Source organism: Notechis scutatus, chromosome Z, assembly GCF_049901735.1.
Source record: "Notechis scutatus isolate UNSWTSFEM ecotype Mainland chromosome Z, rNotScu1.2, whole genome shotgun sequence".
In the NCBI taxonomy this organism is placed as follows: Eukaryota; Metazoa; Chordata; class Lepidosauria; order Squamata; family Elapidae; genus Notechis; species Notechis scutatus.
Window position 1 is genome coordinate 42778712 of NC_142025.1, and position 25096 is coordinate 42803807.

At 33.6% G+C, this 25096-nt stretch overlaps 1 protein-coding gene across 4 annotated transcripts in view; it reads left to right on the forward strand.

Annotated features, from left to right (window-relative positions):
* Positions 1-25096, forward strand: part of SLC25A13 (solute carrier family 25 member 13) — a 160020-nt gene that overhangs the window by 33605 nt on the left and 101319 nt on the right. For all 4 annotated transcript variants that reach the window (XM_087945407.1, XM_087945406.1, XM_087945408.1 and 1 more), the window contains 2 exons: positions 10570-10623; positions 17295-17437. In XM_087945407.1, the coding sequence (XP_087801533.1) occupies positions 10570-10623; positions 17295-17437 (197 nt within the window). The remainder of the gene's footprint in view (positions 1-10569; positions 10624-17294; positions 17438-25096) is intronic.

A 25096-nucleotide genomic window follows, 5' to 3' on the forward strand; every position in this document is an offset into this window, starting at 1 on the left:
GAGATGACAGAAACAAAGCTTCACACTTGGTTTTTCTTTATTTTTACAAATACAATTTGTACTGGTCAAATGCTGTAAAATAACTGGAATACGAGCGAGAAAAACTGTTATGATAGGTGCCATAGATAGATTTGTTATCCCCAGTTAATACTAAGTTAATGGATTTTCTCTTTTTTATGTTTATATTTACCTTGCAAGATAAGCTAGTACACATGATGATTCTTTACTAAGGCTGGTTAACTCTTGTTTTTCTCTGCATTCCCTTTTAAAATTGTTTTACACTTAGTTGTTATTTGTAGTACATGTTGCTTTTCAGCGCTTAGATTTCAGCAGAAATATTCAAGCGTGGCAGAATATCTGAAAGCAATTAGAAGTTATTCCCATAAGTAGAAATTGCCTTTATAGCCCCATCACATCACATAGTCTAAATCTTATTAGAGTGTTACAGTGAAGATGCATTGAATTTTGAATGATTTTCACATTTCCATTAAAGTAGTCTTTTTTTCATCGACATTAAGTCAGCCTATCACTTTACTTTTTAAATAATGCAGCATGCCAGTGAGTGTCAACTAGAGAGGCGACTTTTAGTGATTGTGAATTAGTCTCTTGTTGATATCAATTATATTTTTTGTCTTTTTTTAAAAATGAAATAAAATTTGAAAATAATTGGATGTTCTAGTAGCCATCACTGGGAGCAGAATTCTGTATGTATTTGTAATTATTTAGTTATTAGAACAATCCACTCTTAAGATTTCTTTGAGCATTCTCATGCATATTGCTATTAATAATGTATATTCTTATTTTACAATTTATATTTTTATTCAACATCTGGTGCTTGTGCTGCTCCCACTCACCCACATGTCAGGGTTGGTGTGGAGAGCTTTATTTAGTCTGTTCCCCCAACAGTTCTATTTCAGGTTTTCAGTTAACCCCCAGCTGCAAGCTTAGCACAGTAATTGGCTCATGATCAAGTAGTGGAACTTACCCAGTAATTTGCCTGGGTAGGTTCCAAAAATAAACAGCCCAAATCTCCTCCGAGGTCCAGGGCCTCCACTGAGGTTTGTCAAGTCTGGTGGTCAAGCCTTACAAGAAGAAGTCACAAGAATTGTCCAAGCCAGGAGTTCATGAGGTCGTTTTCAGTGAAGTCAGCCATGAACAAGCTCCAGACTAACCTTCCAGGCAATGGCCAATTAGCCCATCTGACAGATCCAAACATAAACACTCTCCGCAACTGAATTAAATCCACGAGCTTCAGAGTTCTGGGCACATGATCTGGCCATGATGTACACATGTTGCTTCCAGCAATGCCTCCCTCTGCCTGCTGTGCTAAATAGCCCCTCCCAGTCCAGCCCATTAAGAGGGCTGGAGCCTCTGTCTGACAGATCTCTGCCTCTCTGCCCTATGCACTCTAGTATCCACCAAGGTGGGAAGCTCCTCCCCTCTTACTCATTGGCCAGCAAGCTCTCCCCAGCTTAGGCATGTACTGCCAGCAGCTCAGGGTCAGCAATAGCAGATGTACCAAAAATGTTCTCATTCTACCTTGAGGCCTCTGAGGAAGACATGGATGAGCCATCATCCACAGGAGACATCATAGTGTTAGATAACACATTGTACATATTGGACACCTGGAATATCTAGTCTATCATGACTTTGGGGCTATCCATTCTTGAGCTTTGATAATGTGCCAGAATGTTTTAAATATTTGAACTTTTGAAGGTTTAAATCTACCAATTGAAAGTTTGCAAATTATTTTGTTGTAGAACTAAGATGTTTTAGAGTGGGGAGGGTGGGAAAATGAAGTTGAGAATCCTAATACTAGCTTAGTTCTAGAGAAGGGTTATATATTTGTCTATAAGAAATCATGCCAGTGATCATGCATGCAGAAATTCATTTGCATATAAGGCCAGGCTTGGAAATAGTGTCAATCATTGCTAAGTTTTTGTAAGTATAAAGATGCAAAAAATGACCATATTCATGTTTTAAAAACAATAAGAATTCAGAATTAAACAGATTGGAAAAGTAAACATGAATAGAAATAGTATAATTAAGTATTAAGGTGCTTCCTCTCAAAAGTCTTTTAAATTTTAAAATCTCAGAGAAATATTTGTAAAATATTTGTAAAAATGGTATATGGAGATTCATGAAAAGTAATGAATTTAATACTGTAAACAAATAAACAGCTCTTTGTGTTTAAAGATGATATTTTAATTAAGAGACAAATTTGGATTTAAAAGTTTTTGGTATCTAAAAGTATTTTAATTTATATTCATAAAAATCAAATTATCATTTAGTTATCAATTTTCTTTCAAATATCTAATGCATTTCTAATACTAATACTTTTAAATAAAAAAAACATTTTTATTATCTTAAATCTTTCAATTTATACTTTAATCCCATAAAAATTACAAACTCACCTCAAATACAGTTTAATCAAATGTTTTCTTTTTCCCCACTATGGTAATTGTGAAGGACAGTCATATGCTTTAAATTTATTAAATCCAGCTGGATCCTTAGCTTTTTTATAAAATTATAAAATCAACACTTTAATCAACATTTTATTTATTCTGAAAAAATAATCCTAAACTTGTACTTAAACCTTCTTTTGCAAAGGATTGAAAAAAATTCAGTGAATACAATGAAACTTGATGTTACAGATATTCTCAATATTTTAAAAAACAATAAAAATGAATTCCAAATTGTCTTAGAAATGACAATTGGCCAAATCTTAGAGGCTATATTATGCCTCTGGCACTGATTTACACCAAATAAAAAAACGTCAGTTTATAAGAAGGAAATGGAAATAAGAGTTTTATTATCTTTTTCTGTACTTTTTCATTTTCTATTTTCTTTAATTTAATTTTTTGAGAAATTGTATAAATATTATTTGTATAATATAATCCCTAATAAAATTATTGAACAAAATCACAAGTAAATGACAAAAATTTTGGTTCCTGTCACCTATTCACGAAGAACCTCTGTCTAGAGTATGTTTGGGCACTCTCAGAATCTCTTTTACTGGGACAGATTTCACAGTTGCTGCATCCAGCCAGCAATTTTGGTTCTGTTTTTTATTGGAATGCTGGTGCTGCTTGGCACACTATCAAAGGTCACGTTTGTTATAGATCTTCAGTTCCCAGGATTCCTAGCCAGCAACCCAAGGGATGAATTATGGGAGATTTATTTCCCAAATGTCTGAAATATGTCAAAGTGGGAAAAATTAACCCAACATTCAAATGTGGGTTAATACTTTGACAGATGATCTTGAAGACCCAAGTAAATGTTATGAGTTGCAAATTAAGCAATAGTCAAAACAGCAGAGTCCATCTCTCTGAATGCTTTTGTCAATTATATTTTGCAGAATAACAATTTTTTTTTTTAAAAAAAAACTAAACATATTTGCAGTTGGTGAAATTGCCAATAATAAACAATCTACTCTTAAACCTTGCAGGAGAATATATATATATGCACCTGATGTGAAGATAGCCAGGAACAATTTTTGAAGCAGTTGTACAAGCTATACAAATAATACAATTGCCTTACTGATTGAATGAAAGCTTCCTTAACTCCTGTGCATTGCAAAGTCCCCCTTTCAAGATTTACATAAAACACACAATTCTCTTTTAAGCTGTTCAACATTTTTAGATCTTTTTGATATTTAGGGAATAAAACTCTCACCAGCAACTAAAAATATAGGAAACAACAAATATATTTTTCTTTCTTTCTGGTGTGTTTTCTAACCAGAGTAGCAGCATGAGTAATGGATTCTTTGTCATGTGTTTCATCAGTTCACATTTGAAGGCTGAACTTTTTATTTTCTTCAAGAAATAGTAGATACGGAAAGATTATGGATTTCTAGGTTGTTACACTACAATTATTGTGGAAGATATGGGGGATAAGAACAATATGACTTGTATCAATAAGTCAACTGGAAGGTTTCCAATTTTGATTTAAATCTCCCAGGCAGTTTATAAAGTGATTTCCTTAACATGCATTTTTTGGTTTGCTTTTGTTTTTAATTTTGATCTAGACAATCATATGACATATAAAACTGTTCATAATCAAGTGAATTCTGTCTTGCTCTGTTTTGTGGAAATAAATCATCAGTACATAAAGCATGTTAATAAATATCTATGCAGAATTCTTCCTCTCCTATTGCCCTATACACTAACAAATGTTAAATTGTAAGTGACTTGAGGAAAGGAAACTCTTGTTTGCTTATGAAATTCAGGCACCAGATACATACATACTCCATGAAGTATAATAATATACAAGTAAACATGTACATACACGGCTGATTAAAAGAAATTTCAGAGATCACCTAGTTTGCAGGCTTTTACTGGTAACACATTTTGCCCTGCCAGGTGCATGGCAATTCTTTTTTTTCCCCCTTGACAATCAGCTTGACAATCAGCAAACCCATTGTGTCTGATTTAAATCCTGATGGGGTGGTATTTGGTTATTGCCGTCTTCCAGAGTCAGTTGGATGTGTTAATATTCCCTGGAAATTCCTGGCTGGGACTGCTATTCTTCTGGGTTTCAGTACTAAATTTAAGTTTCAGTACTTAATTTCTGCTGCTGCTTGTCTGAGTGTAGATGCACAACCAGACTAATATTTGTTGCCTGGGAACTTACAATGCTCTTCAAGTATTATGATTTAGATACAAAAGAAATACATATATTGATTATCAGAGCATATGTAGTGAAATGTCTTATAGCTTTTCTCATTCAATCTATTTTATATAGAATGCATAGCATTGTTAGGCAGAAGATGTTTGTTTGCAGGCACATAGATCTGTACAGGCTCTATTCCTGTTTGCTCTTCCTTATATTTCATCTAGTTTATGATCCCTTCCTCTTAAGTCACTAAGATGATTAATGCCAGAATAATAATTTTTGCACTCTGTGAAGTTATTATTTTGTTTGTTGCTTATTTATTTATTTAATTAATTTCTATGATACCCATCTCTTTGATAACAGCGATTCTGGGTGGTTTACCATATATGTTAATAAAATGAGTATACAATGAACAATGAATAATAAACTTGGCAACAATAAATTGAAAATCATTTGAACCAATCTTTGAACCAATCTTGATCAGATACATAGATCACATTAAGTTGTATTTCCTCCTCCTGGATACTCTTCAAATACATGAATTTTATATTGGAACCCATCCTGTTTTGGAATTCCAGAAACTGGAATCCATGCATCTGAATGATAGCCGGTTTGAAGAAAGTTGTAATATAGCTTGTTTAGGTTTGGAATAATGCATGCAGGAATCTAGTCATTGTGATTTTAAAACCATGTTTTATAAGTTAACGTACAAACTCTGCTAAGTAAGTCTTATTCTATAAATGATAGTAAAACCAAGTTATGCCTGAAGTTTTGCCATCTCGAACTTACTGATTGTCTTAAAACTTTGTGTGTCACATGAAAACATTTTTTTTTTCACTTTAATGTCACACCAGGCATGGCTGTGAATCAGTTCTTCACACACATATCCTAATATTCAGAAACTTGCTTTTTAGCAAAAGAACTCACAGAGATGATTTGGCAAGATAAGTCCGTGGTACAGACAAGAACATAGCCATATACAAAAATCAAGGGATTTTTCCTACTGCAATGCATAAAATGAAACCCTTTTATCGAGGTTCAGGGTTTAAATAGACTTGTGGTCTTTCTTCCAAATTATGTAAGTCAACAAATGCAACTAATTCTCTTGATAGCTTCAGGAGAATATTTATAGCACAAGATTGAAATGAGGAGTCCTTGGTGCTCTCTGAGCTTGGTTGTTTTCCTGCAGATGTTTCATTATTTGAACTAGATAATACCACCAGTTCTGGTAATGAAATGTCTGCAAGAAAACAACCAAGCTTAGAAAGCACCTCCTCCTCCTCTCTCCTATTCCGTCTGTCGATGAGTGGAAAAGTCTCTTTTATTAGCATCAAAATTCCTGAATCAGAACTTTGGCAGGAACCAAAATTGCACAGGTTGGATTGTGAGAATTGTGGTAGAAGCTTCTGTGATCTGGAAAGAGTTGCCTGAGAAATGATGTAGGTAGGGAGATGTTTGCATCTCTATCAACAAAACAACTTCTATTACAGAACTTTCACGGGGAGCTGTCCAAGGTTCTGCCTTATTTGACCTTATCTATATGTGGGTATCTTCTGTGGCCTAATTCCACAGGTTGTTCATTACAGTTTTTATCTTTGAAAAAACAAATGTACTGTAGCAGTATTACACATGAAGATGTTTTCTGATTGAAATGGAAAAGAATGTTATATTATAGAGCTATATTATAGTTCAATGCAGCATAGTAATACCATTTTCACTTTCTTGGAAATATATTTAATTTAAAATTCTCTGTCTGTCTGTCTGTCTGTCTGTCTGTCTGTCTGTCTGTCTTTCACAAAACAACACACACACGATTTTCAACCAGGCTATTAAGTTATTTTTCAGAAACTATCCAATGATTAGTTCTCTTATATTGCAACATCCTTCAGGTATTACATTAGAATGTATACATAGTGGGGATATTACATTTGTGCTAGACTGTGAATGTTTAACAGAATATTGGATTTGCAGCTGTATAGGATCATCCTTTTATAGATAATGAAGTGGGGATAGAGGATAGGTAACAAATCTTTTATAGTGGTGGTGGTGAGGGTTATTTTGTAGAGTTGTTGCAGAATTCATTGAATTTAGATCTCTTCTGCCACAGAGAGCACAATGCCTTTTGAATGGGCTCTTGAGCAAATAACTGTCTTAGCACAAGATTATGACACTTAGGACAGCATGTACACTTAGATAATACACATTTTCAAGCAACCTATCCCACAATTGCTTGAGTCATTTTAGTGAATTTTAGAAGGGATAAACTGCCAAATATCATTGATCCCCAAATAGCTAGCATTCAGTTAGGTGATCAAAACTATGTGCTTTGTTCTTAATGCCAATATGTTTCTTATTGTGTGGCACATAGTTCTTATTAGAGGCAAAGGCTAAAGTGAATGAATAATATAAGATTTAGAAGATTGTTTACAAGGGCCATTGCTTGTGTTTCTTCTGAGGTGATGTATTTTCCATATAATGCATGCATATGTAAAGTTACAAAATCTATCCTTTAAACTGACTTGACTATTATTATTTCAATAGAAGACCATATTTACAGAAGGACAACATATATGTTTATTTTAGTAAAAGAGAATTTGAAGTGGCAAAATATTATCTTTTGATAATATTTGTTAATGATAGTGAAATGTTACTCTTTTAAAACTGTCATTTTTGAATCAGGATTAATAATTTGAAGGAAGAAAGATGCTTTGGTGTAGGTGGAATAGAAATGCTACTATACACTTAGGAAAATATGTGTTTGGTTCAAGAAGTATCAGATGAGTGCTGTGTATTCTTTCATTCAAAAGCACCTTCTTACCTTTTTGAATATAAAGTGCTGTGTAGCTAATGCCATGTGCCACATAACTCTAAAAATAATTAGATTCAAGTAATTACCTCTTGAAAGCATTTTGTAATCTTAACCCATTAAGATGTACTGGCATTATATTCATGCATTCATGGGAGAATTTAAAAGTTTCCAATACTTTTGACAAAGAATATAACTGTAAATCTGAAGTACTATATATAAATAACACCTGGTTTAATTTAGAACATAAATGAATAATTTAGTTTTTCCAAATAATTGTCTAGTTTTTCACACGGAACCCTAAATCTTTATATTACGTCTTCTTTTAAAGAACTGGATGACTAGCAGAACCAGCAAATGGTGAAATAAAAAATAAATTTTATTCTGAGTGACTAATAATTTAATGTAAAAAATGAAGGAAATTTTAGAAAGTACTTTTGTAATAAAAACCTATTTTATTTTATGGTTATTTTAAATCTGAACGATAAACTTATTCTGAAGATTAATTAAAATGTAGTTTCCCCTCAATTAGTCACCTCATTACAAATGTTGGCATGACTTGTTCTATTGAACATTGCTATTAGCCAGCTAATTGTCAATGAATTTAGATTATCTGTTTGCCACTTTTATGTATTTTGTCATGATTGAGGTCATTGGAAGAGAGATTCATAGAGGAAAACCTAATAGCAGGAACAGACAAGTTTTGGGCTCATTGTGTTTTACAGTTTATTTTACAGTTCCCATAATCTCTTGCTATTGATCATGCTAGTTGAGGTTATGGGATAAACTAAACAATTTCATATAAAAAGTTTCAATTTCATATAAAAAGATCCAAATTTTCTGGATATCCTAGAACATTTTATTTTTAACAATGAAAAACATCTTTGCAATAACTAAGCACTATGCCTTCTCTGCCAATATAGTGGAAAAACTCCTAAACTTGGTTTTGGTCCTGAGATTTGTTGTATTAATGCATCATCATACTTTGGGTCGCCCTGTTTTGTTTGATTTCTGTTGTTTATAATATCAGTTTAGGCTATCTGCTTTATTTGGTGTTTTATGCGTTTTATGAATTTTCTAGTTTTGCATACCACGCTGAGTTCATTATTTGTTTATTTGAATAAACAAATAATGATCTTTTTATTTATGTAAAAATGTGGACTTAAACTTGATGTACCTTGTAGAGACAAAGCTTATAAAACTGATTGTGGAGTCAACATAATGCTTATCATTTCATGTAAACATATAAAGTAAAAGAATAGGTGAAAATGTAAAAGTCTCAATAAAGTTAAAAAAAAAGAAATTAAAGACTTGACTCAATCTTTTATTTATTTATTGGCAATATTCATTCAAACTAATGTTATATTAAATATACATTGTACATATTCACTATAATAGAAAGTAATAGATTATGAATTAAATCAGTGTTATCTTTCTACAGTTGGAAGAGTGGTCATACTCTGCTTCAATAGTTAAGAATTTTTATTGAGATTTGCTGACAATTCCCTATTTATACCTATCATATCTGATTCATATCTATCAGATATAGATCTATATGAGCTATCTATCTTTATGACTGTTTGTGTCTTATGTGCTGTAGATCAGACATGATGAGTGTTGGAACTGCAATAATACTAGATTTTGTTATTCAGATTTTAAAACAATAATTAGGAGTTAGAACATAACAAACAGGAGTCATGTGATACTGAAATGCAATTTGCTAAAATCTTACATCAATTGCATAACAGCATTTTTTTTTTTATGAAATGTCAAAGTATATCACTGTTGGTCTCCCATCTACTGGCCAAAATCAGTTTCTCAGTTTTCATTATGATAAATTAGCCTGAATATATAATCAAATTCATTTCATTCTAGCTTTGAACAAATTGATTGTTGTCAGCTTAGTTTTGATGGTTATTCTGGGAACTTGTTTGGTTCGCTTTCATTTTGATTTCGCTCTTTAATGGAAGATTTCTTATAAACTAAATATTAAAAGTGTGCTAGTGTGAAGCTTGATTCCTGACTACATTTTGGAATATAACAACAACAACAACAACAACAATAATATCACCATTGGTCAGCTGCAGAAGGCCACCTTACTGGGAGCTGCTCATATAATCTGCCGATACATCATGCAGTCCTAAACACTTGGGAACTGTTTGACTAGTGATTTGTGATACGAAACCCAGCATAGTTATCTTGTTTGCTGTGTATACTGTCATTTTTGTGTATAATATAATAATAATAATAATAGCAATACCCAAAGGGTTGCCTAGATACATGTAAATTCTGAATTTATTAGACCTCAATATCCTGAATTTTCCAAAAAACACCCTACTCGGAACTGCCTATATACTCAGATGCTACCTTTAGGTCCCTGGTTAGGACTTGAACTGTTAAGTTTATACCAGTCCTAGACTTGAATTGAAAATTAACAACAATAATAATATAACAGGCAATTCTCAACAATCAAAGAAATTACAACAAATCAGTAAAAACTTAAAATACAGATAAATTACAACAAATAAAATAAAAACTTAAAATACAGATAAAAGATAACCAAATATGATGAAGTAAAATGGATATGGCCATTTTAAAGCAGCAAAAGGAAAATGTTTTTTCATCACATATTTTAGATTATATATTTATTTATTTTGTTCCCCATTCCAATTTATAAGGTTGGAGTTTTGTGATGATCTTTATCCAAGTGCTAAAGTCTGACTCACCTTAGCTTTTTGCCACCTAGCTTTCAGCATCATGAAGCAAATATAGTTGCAGCATAAATAATTCATATTTTAAGGCTCTTGTCAGTTATGTTGCTGTATCCATTTCATATAACTTGGATTTACTGTAGTAATCAGGTTATAAAAATGAAATCCAGCAATATGATTGAGTTTGCTTTATGGGCAAAATCTTCCTATTTTTCTACACACTTAAGATTTGTTACATTGTTTTGTGGAATATTTCCAGCAAAGTCACTGAATAATCGTTAAGCACTCATTTATTTTTTACATAAACTACTGCTTAACTTATTTGAGAACATTTATATTTCATTGTGTATTCTTTTGTTTGAATGTCTTTTGTTTTTATGACACTTTGACATCCTTTGCATAGACCATGCATATTAATACAATTGTATTTACTTGTAGGTGGCTCTAACCAAGAGAGCTGATCCAGCTGAGCTGAAAACAATATTTTTGAAGGTACGTTAAAAGTAAATATTTTTATCCTTTAAAGCTTGAGTTTTTCATTTCTTTTTTCCTTAGTTTATTATTCAACTTTTGGAGTGTTCTAACCATTAATCATTCATTGTATTATTCCCATGCTATACTTAAATAGCATTATAAAAAAGGAACAGCTCTCCAAGAAATAAAATACATTATTGAATGATTATTGTACAAATATAGAGAAATTTTTTTGAAATTAAAATTTTGAAATTAAAATATCCCTTCCACCCTACTCCACTAACCAACTTCTGCAAATGGAATTGATAATTCAGTATTTCTTATTCAGGACATGGAGGATTCCTTTACAAAATCAATAGAAATATATTTGTAGCTATTTTAATTATGTATAATAAAAATAGCTACAAATATAATTTAATAATTATATTTTAATTTAATTACCTATCTTGCCTAAACCTTTGGATTATATGTGGCAATGGCTAAAGCTAAAAGCTAACACGTTAATCCTATTCATTCAGAAAAAAATAAAAAATAGCGTAAATCTGATTCACAAATATGGTATTTAATATTAGTTCCAGTGTTACTATACGTAAATGCTAATCTTTATTCAATAGTCAGAATTCAAAAATGTGTATGCTGCAAATTGTACTTTGTTTTACATTGCTATCCTCAGGTTAGGCAATTGAAATGATTTCTGAAAATAATTGATAAAATTGTGAAGGAATGTTCCTATTTGGAAAGAAAATGGCATGACCCAAAGTGATGGGGAAAACTTTCTATCCACTTTACCCTTTTTATCATGCAACATATATTTCATGAGCAGTTAAATCTTTAAAACTTGTCATGTTTATTTCTTATGGTTTTCTCAGTTTTCTTGTAAAATAATTCTTATAACATAAAATAATTAAAATCTAAATAATTTGCACGCTGTTGTCTTTCTTGTTACTGTTGCATTTTCTTTGGTAAAGAAATAAATGCAGCGATAAAAATATGAATAAATTAATCTTGATAAAGATTGATGCTAATTGTTTGATAATTTAAACATTAATTTCCAGCATTAATTAGAAGTGTTTTATGAGTTTATTGGAAGAGTGACCGTTTGAACATTGATTTGTGTATATATGTTGTGAAAGGCATACCTGACCACAGAGGTCTATGGTTTATTATCTCATCTCAAGATTACTATAATAACATATATGCGATACATCCCTTGAAAAATGTTCAGAAAAATGCCTACCTAAGACAAATATCAACTTTAGACAACTTTATGGATTTCCTATTTGATTTAAGAGTCAATTTAAGGTCCTGGTTCTGCCCGTAAAAGGCCTGGGAAAAATATATCTGAGCAACTAGCTCTTTAATTTTTTTATTAAGTGCAAATTATATTGACTATTAAGTGAAACTTATATTGATAAATTATATTTCTGGTATTTATGCTGTTTTTTAATTAAAGGGCTGTCTGATTAATATGTTATACATTTTAAAGGTTTTGTGTAATTATTCTTTATGTTTTTAAGATTTCATTACCTTGAAATTGAAGGGAGCAATTAAAAATATAGTAAAGAAATAAGAAAGCCAGTCTGGTGTAGTGATCAGACATATTCTAGAAACCAGGACACCATAGATTTTAGTCCTATCTTAGCATGAAGCAAGCTGGGCCAGTTATACTCTCTCAGCTCTTTCAGTTCCAAAAACCCTTGCCAAGAAAGCTGCACGAGCTGTATCAGATTTGTGTTCCATGTATTTAGCAATGGGGTGGTTTTGATGTATATTAAACATATATTATCTCAAATGAGATCATTGCTCAATTTAGCCCTGTGCTGTCAACACTAACAAGAAACTTTCAGGGTTACAAGCAGATTTTTTTCCCAGATGACCAATAGCTATTAATGTGATTGAAGCTTGAAAATATAAAAACACAGGACAGATATTGTGAATATTGTGAAAAACAGCAAATAGTTCTTCCTACCTGGCAGTAGCTTCCCAAACTTCAGAAGACTCTGCCGCTATTTCTCCAGCCCTGTGGCCAACTTCATATGTTTCTGGTTTGTTCATTTTAACTGCAGTTTGTTTTGTCCTTGAATATATGAACAATCTTAACTGTGATTAGTGGAATCAAAATGATTTTATGAAACCGGCTTTTCTATTTTAATAGAGAATTTTCTATTGCTATAGAAAACTAAATGTCAACCTAATAAACTACAATTGGCAAGAAGTGGAAACTTTTCACATTTTCATTGCCAGTGTTAGGCTCATTCAGATGATTTGGCCTTACTCTGAAAACACATAATGGCTATCAGTATATATAAGCTTGGGGAAACAAAACTCAATCTCAATCTGCATTTACTCCATTTTATAGGCTTGTCCACTGGTTTTTAGAGGAGTTTATAAAACATGTGTATATTATCCCGAGAGGCCTTTCCATGAATTCCATTATTGTAACTAATAAAAATAGCTAGTAATAATTTGTAACTGGCCATCTGAAGCAGTAATGTTGACTTGATGCTTCTAAATACCACTAAAAAGATTTGAAAGGCATGATTTTTTGCTGATTTTAAGGTGACATAGTATATAAATAGTATATAAATAATGAATGGGTTTTTTTAGTTATTCATTCTACTAATAGAATGATAATCAAGATAATCAAGATAAAAGATAATCAAGTCGGGAAATGAAAAGTTGTACATGATAACATATAGTTTATTCATGACTTTTTTAAAAAAAGGAAACCACTATTTGTAAATAACTAAGAAAAATAATTTTATTTCTAGAATATTCTCCCAGTAATTTTATTGGGATATTTCAGAACAATGAATGTTGACAGTTAATATTGAACTTTAATTCATAAATAAAATATATTAGACGTTATAAAAATAGGAAAGAAGGAAGGAAGGAAAGAAGGGGAAAAAAGAAAGAGAAAGAGAGAGAAAGAAAGAAATCAAAATAACAAATATTGTAATTGAAACATTATTTCATGTGTTAGTTAAACACATAGCAATCAATTTGAAATTTCTTAGTTGCATATTTTTTAATCTGGAATTCTTTAGCTTGTACATTAAAAAATAATAATAAAGGTATTCCACAGTTGTACTGCAAAGGCTTAAATAGGTTTCAACTTGTTAATGCCTGAGTATTTAAAATATGTGATTATCCAGTGTGAATTTTGAAGGAACTTACCAAAAAAACCATTAGGCTTTATTATGCAATATCATATTCTCTGTAGGTATAATTACCAAAGTGGAAGAAAAATACCTGACTACAGAACCACTTTTTTGAATGTCTTTATTCCCAAACTAACAGAACTGATGTTTTTCCCACCTTCCCTCTTTTGTCATGATAATTTTGCAGAGTAACTCTACTTCTTGTAACTCTCCTACCATAACCTAAGAGATTAGACTTCAGTCAAAATGAACAAGCTGACATTTTCAAGGTCATTTTCTATATGTAGTGTGGGGGTACGTGATTGGATTTCAAATACACAAGAATAAATCACAGTGGGTAGAAGCAGAGGGACACCGAAACCTTGTGCTGCTTTCTGTTATTGAATGTCTTAGCAGGGGGCCTAGCTTGGGAAAAAAATGAAATGTAGAAGTGCAGAATGGCTGACTTATTTGATTTGTTTCTTAACTGTCTTGTTAAAAAGTTTTCAAGCCTTAGGTTTAGAAAGATTCTCCTATAAATGACTACGTACATTGGAATCGATTGATCTGTGTGCTGGTTATAAAGTACTGAGTGTTCATTTTCGGTAGACAAGGTATCACCTAATAAACAAGCGTGTGGTTTTATATTGCTGTCATGTTCTAAGTTAGTTTTAATTGTGTGTGCTATTTTTACAATATGTATTTTCTTACAACTTCATTAGATAGATAAATAGCTAACAGTAAATTATAAATATGGAACTCTAATAACTTTTTTCTAAAATATTACTTTTAAAACGTAGTAACAAAAGAGAATTTGTCTTAATTATAAAAATGCACTGTTGTTAGATGTTCAGGTTTTGTATTTTTCTGTTTTGTTTTTACCTTTCTCCAACAATTGCCTGAAAAAAATTGCCTGTATATGACTTACAGTACATCTAGACAGTTATGTCTCTTCTGCCCAAAATTACATTTTTAAATCTGAGAGAAGCCCAGTTGCATGTATGAGTAAAGATGGTTAGACACAATTCTGGCTTGATGTAATAGGCAATGGCACTTGCAATACAAAACAATATCTGATTCTTTGAATTTTGCTTGGAATTATAGTAGATACCTAGTTTGTTACTTGATATGGATAATGCTTTGTGCAAAATTCTGGTAAATATTATCAGGCCATGTCAAAAAACCAACCAACCCATAAACTGAATTAGGAGTATGTCTTTTCTATTCAGAATGTTTTGCTTGCTGTGATATTTTCAAGTTGAGATGTAGTGACAAATATTTTTATGTAGTCTATTTACAATTGCATTTTAATATCTTTTCACCATATCCAAGAGGTTCATAATATTGCAATATGCATGTGTAAATTTAGCATTTTCATGGATTTCCTTATCTTATCAGCCTCTTTCTGATTAGACTGTTTGCTGAATTGCAACTTGGAAAAGTACATAGTAATGATAAGGAATGGATAACCTGTTCTAATAACTAATAAACATGATCCAGAACATTACTAAAAAAGTACCCAGGCCCAGTTGACTTTTTTTTAATTGAATCCTTTGTTTCCTTTTTGCTTCACAGAAATTTGATTTGTTATGTGGTGAGAACTGGGACATGATAGTGAAACTGGAGTCCTGGGATTGAAATAGCAACCTTTCCTATGGTTCCTAGCCAATCTGTTTTAAAGATCTTTCCAATGATTTCAGAGCATCCAGAGCCAGAACATTAGAACATTAGAATTGAAGTTTATTTTTCACTTCTAAAAGAAATACAATATAATTTCAGATAAGCAAAAATTGATAACCTAAAGTCTAAAAGGTAAAGGTAAAGGTTCCCCTCGCAGACACATGCTAGTTGTTTCTGGCTCTAGTGGGTGGTGCTCATCTCTGTTACAAAGCCGAAGAGCCAGTGCTGTCTGACCACGTGTCCGTGGTCATGTGGCTGGCATGACTAAACGCTGAAGGTGCACAGAACGCTGTTACCTTCCCACCAAAGTGGTCCCTATTTTTCTACTTGCATTTTTACATGCTTTCGAATTGCTAGGTTGGCAGAAGAACTAAGTCTAAAAGTCATAAACAAGTTTTCAGTTAACAATGTCAGGGAGTAAAGAAACAGGTCAGTTTATTAACTAACCTACCATTTGATAAATTATAGTAGATATTCAACACTTTGAGAAGGAACTATTGGTATATCATGAAGTATTGAAATGTTTATTTGACAGTCCAGTATATTTTAGAACCCCTTAATCTTTGATTGATTGGTCCTTTGTCTTATTTCAATTATGCCCTTAATACAAAGCATAAAAGCATATCTGTACCTACAATCATGCTGTCTTAAAAACATAGAAGTATATATGAGTTTTTATTTCCTTCTCTTTGGATTTTTCCTTTTTTTGAAATCACAATCTGTAAATCAAGTAGGAGAATGAATGCCAAATATATTATGTGCTCCCTTCCACCCTTCTTGTATAATATATATGATTTCTTGGGTTTAGGCCAGAATAACATATTGAGGGCATTTTTATTACTGTTGTTCACTTTGCTTTCTTCCTTTCAGGAGTAATTTTAGTCTTCAAAATTCAGCTTTCACTTTTCTTTCTTTTCTATTTATACTCCCAAGAGGTGGACATTTGGAGGGAAAAGAAGAGAGAATCTGAAAAATGTTGTCACAGTCATGCAGCACTAATGTTTTACATATGGCTGTTAAGTACACATGCATTTGAATGGGCACAAACATGTTTTCTTAAGTGTGTATGAGAGAGAGTTAAAATATTTCACTATTTCACAAATTGTTCTGCTGGCATATGTTATTAAGTAAAAGATTTTTCAGCATGAAAGATTCAGAAAATATATTCACTTCAGACAGCCTTCTAAAGCAAGATTTGGCCCAGGCTTCATCCAACTTTTCTTTTAAATCCTATCCAGCATTGAATGGTTGAGATTTCTGGCAGATGATACTTATCTATTTGGAGGAAAGGAGAGTGGTTTGAATGGTCAGAAACAATTAATTAACCAATGATTCTTTTCCAGCTTCTTTTCTGGAAAGAAAAACTTTCTTAGTTCTAGTCAGAAGAATATGATAGATATTTGCCTTTCAGATATGATTGATGCAGTATTATACTAGGAATTAATTAAATCAATTTACCTTGATTTTTGGTTTTGACTTGATTTTTGAATTAACTTCATGTTGAACTACTATACGAAGTTATAGTATAATATAACACGTTGTAGTAATAAGAGAAAATGTTTTCTTATTCTGATTTTATTTCAAATCAAAGATTTTTCAAATTACAAATTTTTATTCCAATTTGAAAAGCATGTGTCTACCACACATTGTCAATTTGGTTGTCATTACTAATTATAATTAGCACTAAATAAGAAAAAAAATGCGTTTTTAAATGTGTGTGTGTGTGTGTGTGTGTGTGATCTGTCTGATTTCTTTTTTGGTTTCATATATGGTGATCTGCCTGTAATTATTACATCTCATATAATCAGGTAAGATATATTCTTACTTAATAATTTAAGAATAAAAATTCTCCCTCTTTTATTTTAACAGTATGCAAGTGTTGAAAAAAATGGTGAATTTTACATGTCTCCCAATGATTTTGTCACACGATTCTTGAAGATAATAGGAGATGGGGTGCCCAATCCCCATACAGTCCAACTGTTGGGAGGTGTAGTAGATCAGACCAAAGATGGGTATGTATGTCATTATTTATCTAAATTGCTTATTTGATACTACTATTTGAATGTTAAGCGAATAAATAAAAGACATTTTGCTTTTCATTTACAGGTACAATATATGAAAAAAATAATAATGTGCCATCATCAGCCTTTAAGAAACATTGATTTTTCACTGAATAATATGCACAAAAAAGAGAACATACCTTAAAATGATTTGCAGATCTAAGCAATCCTCAGGTTGCGTTTAATTTCTAGTGCCTGCATAAATGTAGCCAAATTGTTTTTGAGGAAACTAGATAGAAACGATTTGCCGATGTGATCTTGTTAGCTTTTCTGTCTAACCTACTGCCTTAGTGTTCTGCTGGTCTTCCATACAAATCATGTTTCACCCTGCTTAGCTTTTTTTGACATCTGTCAAGGGTAAAGGCTACCAACTGTTATAACTTTGTACATAAATCACTGTGGCAAATATATTATAGCGTAAAGAAATGCAGTATGTTGTATAGCATTTACAGTGCAGTGATTTTGGGTTGTAACCTTAATAAAAACCTGACTAACAAGATAGTTTAACTGAAATCAGAATTTAAACTTTGCCAATATTGTGCTTAATAAATTGTCAAATATGCCTCCTAAGAGGAAAAATGAAAATAACTGTTCAGCCTTTTATATTCCTAATTAGTAAATGAGAGGAAAAAATATGACAAAAGTATAGAAAAGTGCTAACACAATTTCATGTGCGCAGAATCATCTAATTTTTTAATATTTCATGGGTAATTCAGCTTTGTAAAGGGTAAGAATATATTTGGTTGAATGTTTCTGTGCTAACTGAAGGTTTGGTAAGTTTGTTTCCAGGGTAGGAGTTAGGAGACTTTGAAAAGTTGTTTTTACCTCCCATTGATAAGCTGTAAAGAAATGTTTCCTTACAATTGTATTCTTAGAAATCCAACTGTTTTCTTCTAAGAATTTTATTTACTATAATTAAATTCTGCCCAATAAAATATACAATTTATGCCAATCATTGCTGAGATTCCAGCAAGTAACTCAAAATGCTTTGTGGCTTTATTTTTAGGAAGTGTACACAATTCAAAATAATGTTTTGAAATGCCAGCTTTTCCCATTATTATTGATTTATCTCTAATTCACCATTTTTTAGAAGTTGTTTATATAGTATTGAAATATTAAATAATAAGCATAGCTTAGCCTGTGTCCCATTATGCTATTAAGATTACACAATGATTGTAGCTTGAATCATTCTAGCTTTTGATTTTTTTTAATGTAATGATGAGAATAATTAGTAGATTTGCAAGACATGCAGAATGGGTATGTGTATACATATACATAGGAAAGTAACAGAATAATTTTCAAACATCAATGCCTTGTTTTTGTTGCTGCTGTTGTACATTATATATGTTAACAGCAGTTGAGTAATTAAGACAGCATTGAAATACTTACTTATATAGAAGTAAGCCCACTGTAATCAGTGGGACTTTCTGATGGGTTGACATGTAGAAGATGTACATGTACTTTCACTTTTAAATGTGATTGAGGATGAGACAGATATAAGAATGACAGGCTTTGAATAATTTGCCACAAATGTACCTACCTGCTTGAGATTTCACCCCGGTGTTTTCAATTTTACACATAACAAACTGGCACTGAGAAATTCCATTATATCTCATAGTATGGTATGATATGCTATCCTGCTATTTCAAATTTCTGTGTACTTGTGCATCTGATAGCTTTTTTTTTTTCAGGTGCTGAATTTAGGAGTAATGATTTATAAATTCACCTTGCTTGCTGTAATGTAGCCACTTCATATCTTGTTTATACATTTATATTAGTCTTTCCTAACTAATTTCTTTCCAAATGCACTGAGATTAAATAACCATACTGTTCATTGTTGTTGTATTGTTATAAACCGGTCATTCCATACTTTAATGAGTTGACATTTAGAGTATCAACTCATTCACAAGGTATCAGAATGGGGAAGACTGACATAAATCAGATTGAAAATGTTTAATTGTCTGGATTTTTCCTGAAGAAGTCTAAATGAGAGCTTTCATGGATTGACAAAAATTTCAGTAGATTTGAAAATATAATGTCTAGAAATGGTTCTTGTGTTCTGTATGTTCTGTGAGTCATCACAATATGTAAATTCTCAAGGTTACCTAGGAGTAGATCATTACTATTATTAGGAATAGTATTATTAGTATTAGTATTATTAGGAATAGTACTGCCAATCGTACTCAAATGATAATTTAGATAGTTGAAAGATTGATGTATAAGAAACTTACTTTCTTCACCAAATTAGGTTTTCTCCACCTCCATATTCCTGTGATTGTCTGTCCCTATTCTTAGGAGAATGCAGTAATTCCAGATCCAAGCACAGTAGTCCTGAAAGATGTTCTCTTTTGGTAAAACTGATTAAGGTTTTGCCTATGAGAGTTAGTGCTCTCAAAACAGTGCAATCATAGGAATATCTTTACACCATAGGTAGGCAGTTGGACAATATTTTCATACTTTCTCCTTTCCACTGTTACCCAGCTAGCCACAATCTGTTTACACTTTATGCCATAGTTTTGTAGTAGCATCTTCTCTTTTTACTTTTGGCATGAAAAGCTGTAATGTTTACTCTTGTCAGTGGTCCTCCCATCTCTCCTGGGATCCAGATGTCTCATGATGAAAATCCATATTTGAAATTTCTGTTCTAAAACTGGGGAAATAGTATTTTCCAGATTTGTAAAACCCACTTTTCTGGGAAAAAATATGTCATTTCTACTTCCGATATGTAACTAAAAGATACTCTAAAACAAAGCAGAATTTCCTCAATAGTGATAGTGAAAAAGGTAGGGATAGTTATATCCTGAAAATTAGTGTATTGATGTGGGCAACAAACCTTTGGAATGGATAACAGTAATTAATTCATCTATATTAGTCAGTTTGTATCTCTTCCAAAAAAAAAAAAAAATAGTATCCTCACCCAGCTGGGTGTCAAATGGTTGTTGTAGTTAGCTTTTCTTTCTATTTAATTTGTCTTTGCAATTTTAGAGTCTTTTGACCAAATTTTTCCCCCCTTTTCCTAAGAGAAATAAAGCATCAGACTTACAGGAAATGTTATGCTTGGTTTATAATTTGCCCATTTCTTTTTTAGCTTTGCATCATTAAAATACAGGTCATTAGGATTTTCTCAGTCAGGCTTTTAAGTTAGGTAAGCTGTAGCTTATGTCGACAAAATTATTCTTAAGTAGTATATTAAGGTTCATGTTAATATGTGCTGTTTAATGAAACCTAATGATATTCAATGAAGGTTGTGCTAAGCCACAGAGAAAGCTTGTTACCTAGGCAACTGCCCTTATGCAGTATAGAGCTCAGAGCATATGGCTGTGTAACATGCATTATTTCAGCATCTTTAACCATTAGGAACCACATGTGTAATTGACTGTGAAAAATTACTACTCAGTTACTGTATTGTGTGGTCATAATAGAAGTAAATGAGTACGTCATTGTTGCTGGAGTAGATCTGTTGGGAATCACTATTTAAGGAGCAAAAATACAATAAGAAGAAAATAGCTGGTTTAATTAACATGTAAAAATTGGGTTAATTTGAATTCAGCTGGCACACAGATATTCATGTTTTTCTTGTAGTAGTCTGGATTGAATTTTGCTGATAAAGACTTTCTGTGTTTTTCTGTTAAAATTGCTAATCATTTTATTTTAAAGATAGTATATAAATTAATAAATTTTGATCTCTACCACAGCAATTTATGTGAAATGAATGTGTAGCAAGCAATAAAGGATTGTGTAGTGTTCTTTGAAAACATGTTTTGTTGGGATGTGGTATTTATGAATTAAACTTTATTTCAACAGAACTCCTCTGTCAGTTGATGAAGTTCTAGTTCATAAGAAGCCATATTATAAATCATAATAACTGTGCATTAACATGATAAGGAAAGTGTTATAAGATTAAGAAAAGAGTTCTAAAATGATAGCTCAGGATTCCTTGAGGCGATTGTAAGCAATTTGGAGGTCTAAATTAAAAAAAAAAAACTGTGCAAGAAGTTTAGCAGCACTATAAAAACCTCTGGCCTCTATAAGCTACAATCATAGCAATAGCACTTATACTTATATAAGGCTTCATAGTGCTTTACAGCCCTCTCTAAGTGATTTACAGAGTCAGCATATTGCCCCCAACAATTTTGGGTCCTCATTTTACCAACCTTGGAAGGATGGAAGTCTGAGTCACCCTTGAGCCTGGTGGGATTTGAACTGTCAAATTGCAGGCAGCCGACAATCAGCAGAAGTAGCCTATAGCACTGCACTCTAACCACTGTGCCACTGAGGCTCATTTAAGTGACAAATTTTAAGAAACCCGAAACATAAAGATTAAAATGATTGAACATGGCATGGTCTTTTCTGACTACCCATGAAATCATGACTTTATTTATGAGATGGAATCACAGAAATGATCCCTTATCACTTTAGGGATTATAGTACTGCAAAGTTTGAGAACTACCGGATTAAGGGATTGGACTAGGACTGGAAAAATTATACTTCAAGTCAATTTTCAGCCACAGAAACTCATTGGGTAACTGTCAGCCTAACCTCTCAGAGATCTTTTGGGGTTTAACTGAAGGGATGTAAATTGCCTAGGACTTCTGAAGAAAGGCAGATTATATGTTTAATGAGATAAATAGTCCATCCTGGTCTTCTGGAAATTCTTGCATAATGAGTTACTTTGAGGACTATGTTTGTCCTATGTTACTTTGACTGTTTTTATGATGTTTAAAAGATAAAGATAAAGGCTCCTCTTGCACATACGTCTTAGTTATTTCCGGCTCTAGGGGGCGATGCTCATCTCCGTTACAAAGCCAAAGAGCCAGTGGTGTCCAAAAACATCTCCCTGGTCATGTGGTTGGCATTACTAAATGCCGAAGGCGCACAGAATTCTGTTACATTCCCACCAAAGCAGTCCCTATTTTTCTACTTGCATTTTTACATGCTTTCGAGCTGCTAGGTTGGCAGAAGCTGGGACAAGTAATGGGAGCTCACTCCGTTACGCGGTGCTAGGGATTTGAACTGCCAGCCTTTCTGATCAAGCTCAGTGTCTTAGCCACTGAGCTACTTTTATTATGTTTATGATGTTACAAAGACTATATCTTAGTTCCTATTGTGATGTTTTATTTAACTTTTTATGCTGCTTGTAATTATTGCAAACCTGTGTAGGATATACAAGTATGACAAATAAATTTTTTAATGTTTTTATTTGAAAGCTCTAATGGAAACATGATAAAATACATGTTGCCATAGAGGAGTATACTTTTATTAGTCAATTCTAACCAGTTTTTATTAATTTGATGTAAATGTTGGATGAAAGGGGATACGATGGCTCAACAGTTGAAGACACTGAGCTTGTTAGTTGGAAAGCTGATAACCCAAGTTTGAGACCCAAGTGCTGCACAACGGGATGAGGGTGTGATGCTCAGCAGTTGAAGATGCTGAGCTTGTTAGTTGGAAAGCTTGACAACCTGAGTTCAAAACCCAAACGCCATGCAACGGGGTGCCGTGGTTCCTGCCCACCTAGAAGTTCTAATGTATGTAAATGTGAGCAGATTAATAGGTACCACTTTTGTGAAAGTAACAGCATTCCGTGTGCCTTTGGTGTATCCCATGCCGACCATGATCATGGAAAATGTCTTTGGACAAATCTGGCTCCCTCAGCCAAGAAACAGAGATCAGAACCACACTCTAAAGTTGTTCATGACGGGGCAGGAAACCCTTTTTTCTTTACCTAATGTTGGGTGATTACAGGTAGTCCTTGACTTACTACCACAATTGAGCCCCAAATTTCTGTTTCTATGCAAGGCCAAGTGAGTTCTCCCATGAGCTGTTCAGAGCATCCAGTGATGGGAAGGTGCTTCAGTCCCTTCTAGGAAGGCTGGGCTTAAACTTGAGGACACTCCTCCTCCTCCACTAGACTCCTCCTTTGCGTCCCCAGTTTTAGCTTAGCCTTTCTTCAGACAGGTTGTGTTCTGGTCTCCATATTTGATATTACAAGTACTTTATTAAAAAATTGACTTGATTGACTTAAATTCTACAAATCTTTAAGTTACTGATAGATAGATAAATAGATAGATAGATAGATAGATAGATAGATAGATAGATAGATAGATAACAAAGCAAAACAGTACAAGTAAAGGCATTGGGGAACTATTTATTCCAGGATCCCCTGCACCTTAAGGGAGCAGGCCCCTAGGTGTTCCAGCCACCTAATTTCATAGCCTCTTTCCATTGCTATCAAAGGCATTACCATGGCCAGCAGCTACAACTCCAGATCTAGACTAACTGCTAAAAATAGAGATAAGTCCACGGAGCCCCAAAAGACCTCTAAGGCAGCAGAGAAAGATGCACGCAGACACCATCAGGCATTAGAAAGGCAGGTGGAAAAATGTACACAAGCAGCTGCACAGCCCACCTCTTCACCACTCATCATACCCTCTACCTCACAGGCCCAAAACCCTCCAACTGCCTCTCTCGATTTATCCAGAAGGAGCAGCTATCGATACAACCTCCCCAGGAGGCTCTTTCTAACATTCTCTCCCCAAGGAGAGTTCCAGAGGCAACATTTACACCAACTAAAGCTGGCCTCAGGCAAGAGGAGGAACTTCCGGAGGAAATCCCTGCCAACATGAGGGCGTGGATGGAGCTAGCTATCCAGAAGGGCATAGCAGCAGCCGTCCAACAGGCTATTCAGGCAGGACAAACACCCTCAGCTTCGGGTTGCAGATCTCTTTCTGAACGATCTCTGGGCATCACGGATCCACATCTTCATCAGGTCCCCCCCCCCCCGCAGAACTATTGTTGCCCATTGTCAGAGACCCTCAGTACACACAGGATATGGGAGATCAAGGGGATCCAATGGATCCAATGGAGGAGGGTACACACCGTTGACCAGGTATTGTCAGAGGTGGATCCGCTAGAAAGGGGGATGTCTGACTCTCACCTGACAGGATATTTACAGGATTATTCCGCCCACGATTATTTAAATCCCTGCTGTTTAAGGCCAAGAACACCGCATGACTGGATAATATGGGTACCCCTCCCCCACCAAATACTCCAGAGGATCTCATATTCTCTCAACCAGTCACTGAGGCAAAGGTTATCCCTGTGCCACACATGTTTTCCAATTTAGTACAAAAACAATGGGCTGCAGCAGCCTCATATTCCGCTCCCACAGGACATGATAAAAAATACTATAATTTGGCACCCGAGTTCTCTAAATTTCTAAACACTCCGGAAGTGGATGAGCCTATCATTGTGCTTGCATATTCCTCAGCCATCCCAAGTGAAGCTGAAGAGGTTCTCAAGCCTGAGGAAAAGAGGGCGGAAGTAGCCCTCTGCAGGGCACACGTCTCGGATGCATGGGCCATCAGAACGGCCACAGCTGCCTCCTTTTTCACCAGATCATCTCTCAGATGGCTCCGCCACCTGAGGGATACCATTCCAGCCTCAAACATTAGGGCACATCAAGATGTGGCTAAATTAATCACTGCTGCAGAGTTTTCAGCAGATGCTACCTTCAATGTAGTTAAATTTTCCTCTAGGGCCATTGCTTCCCAAATTGCAGCTAGAAGGTTACTTTGGCTCAGGCATTGGCAGGCACATGTCAAGCACAAG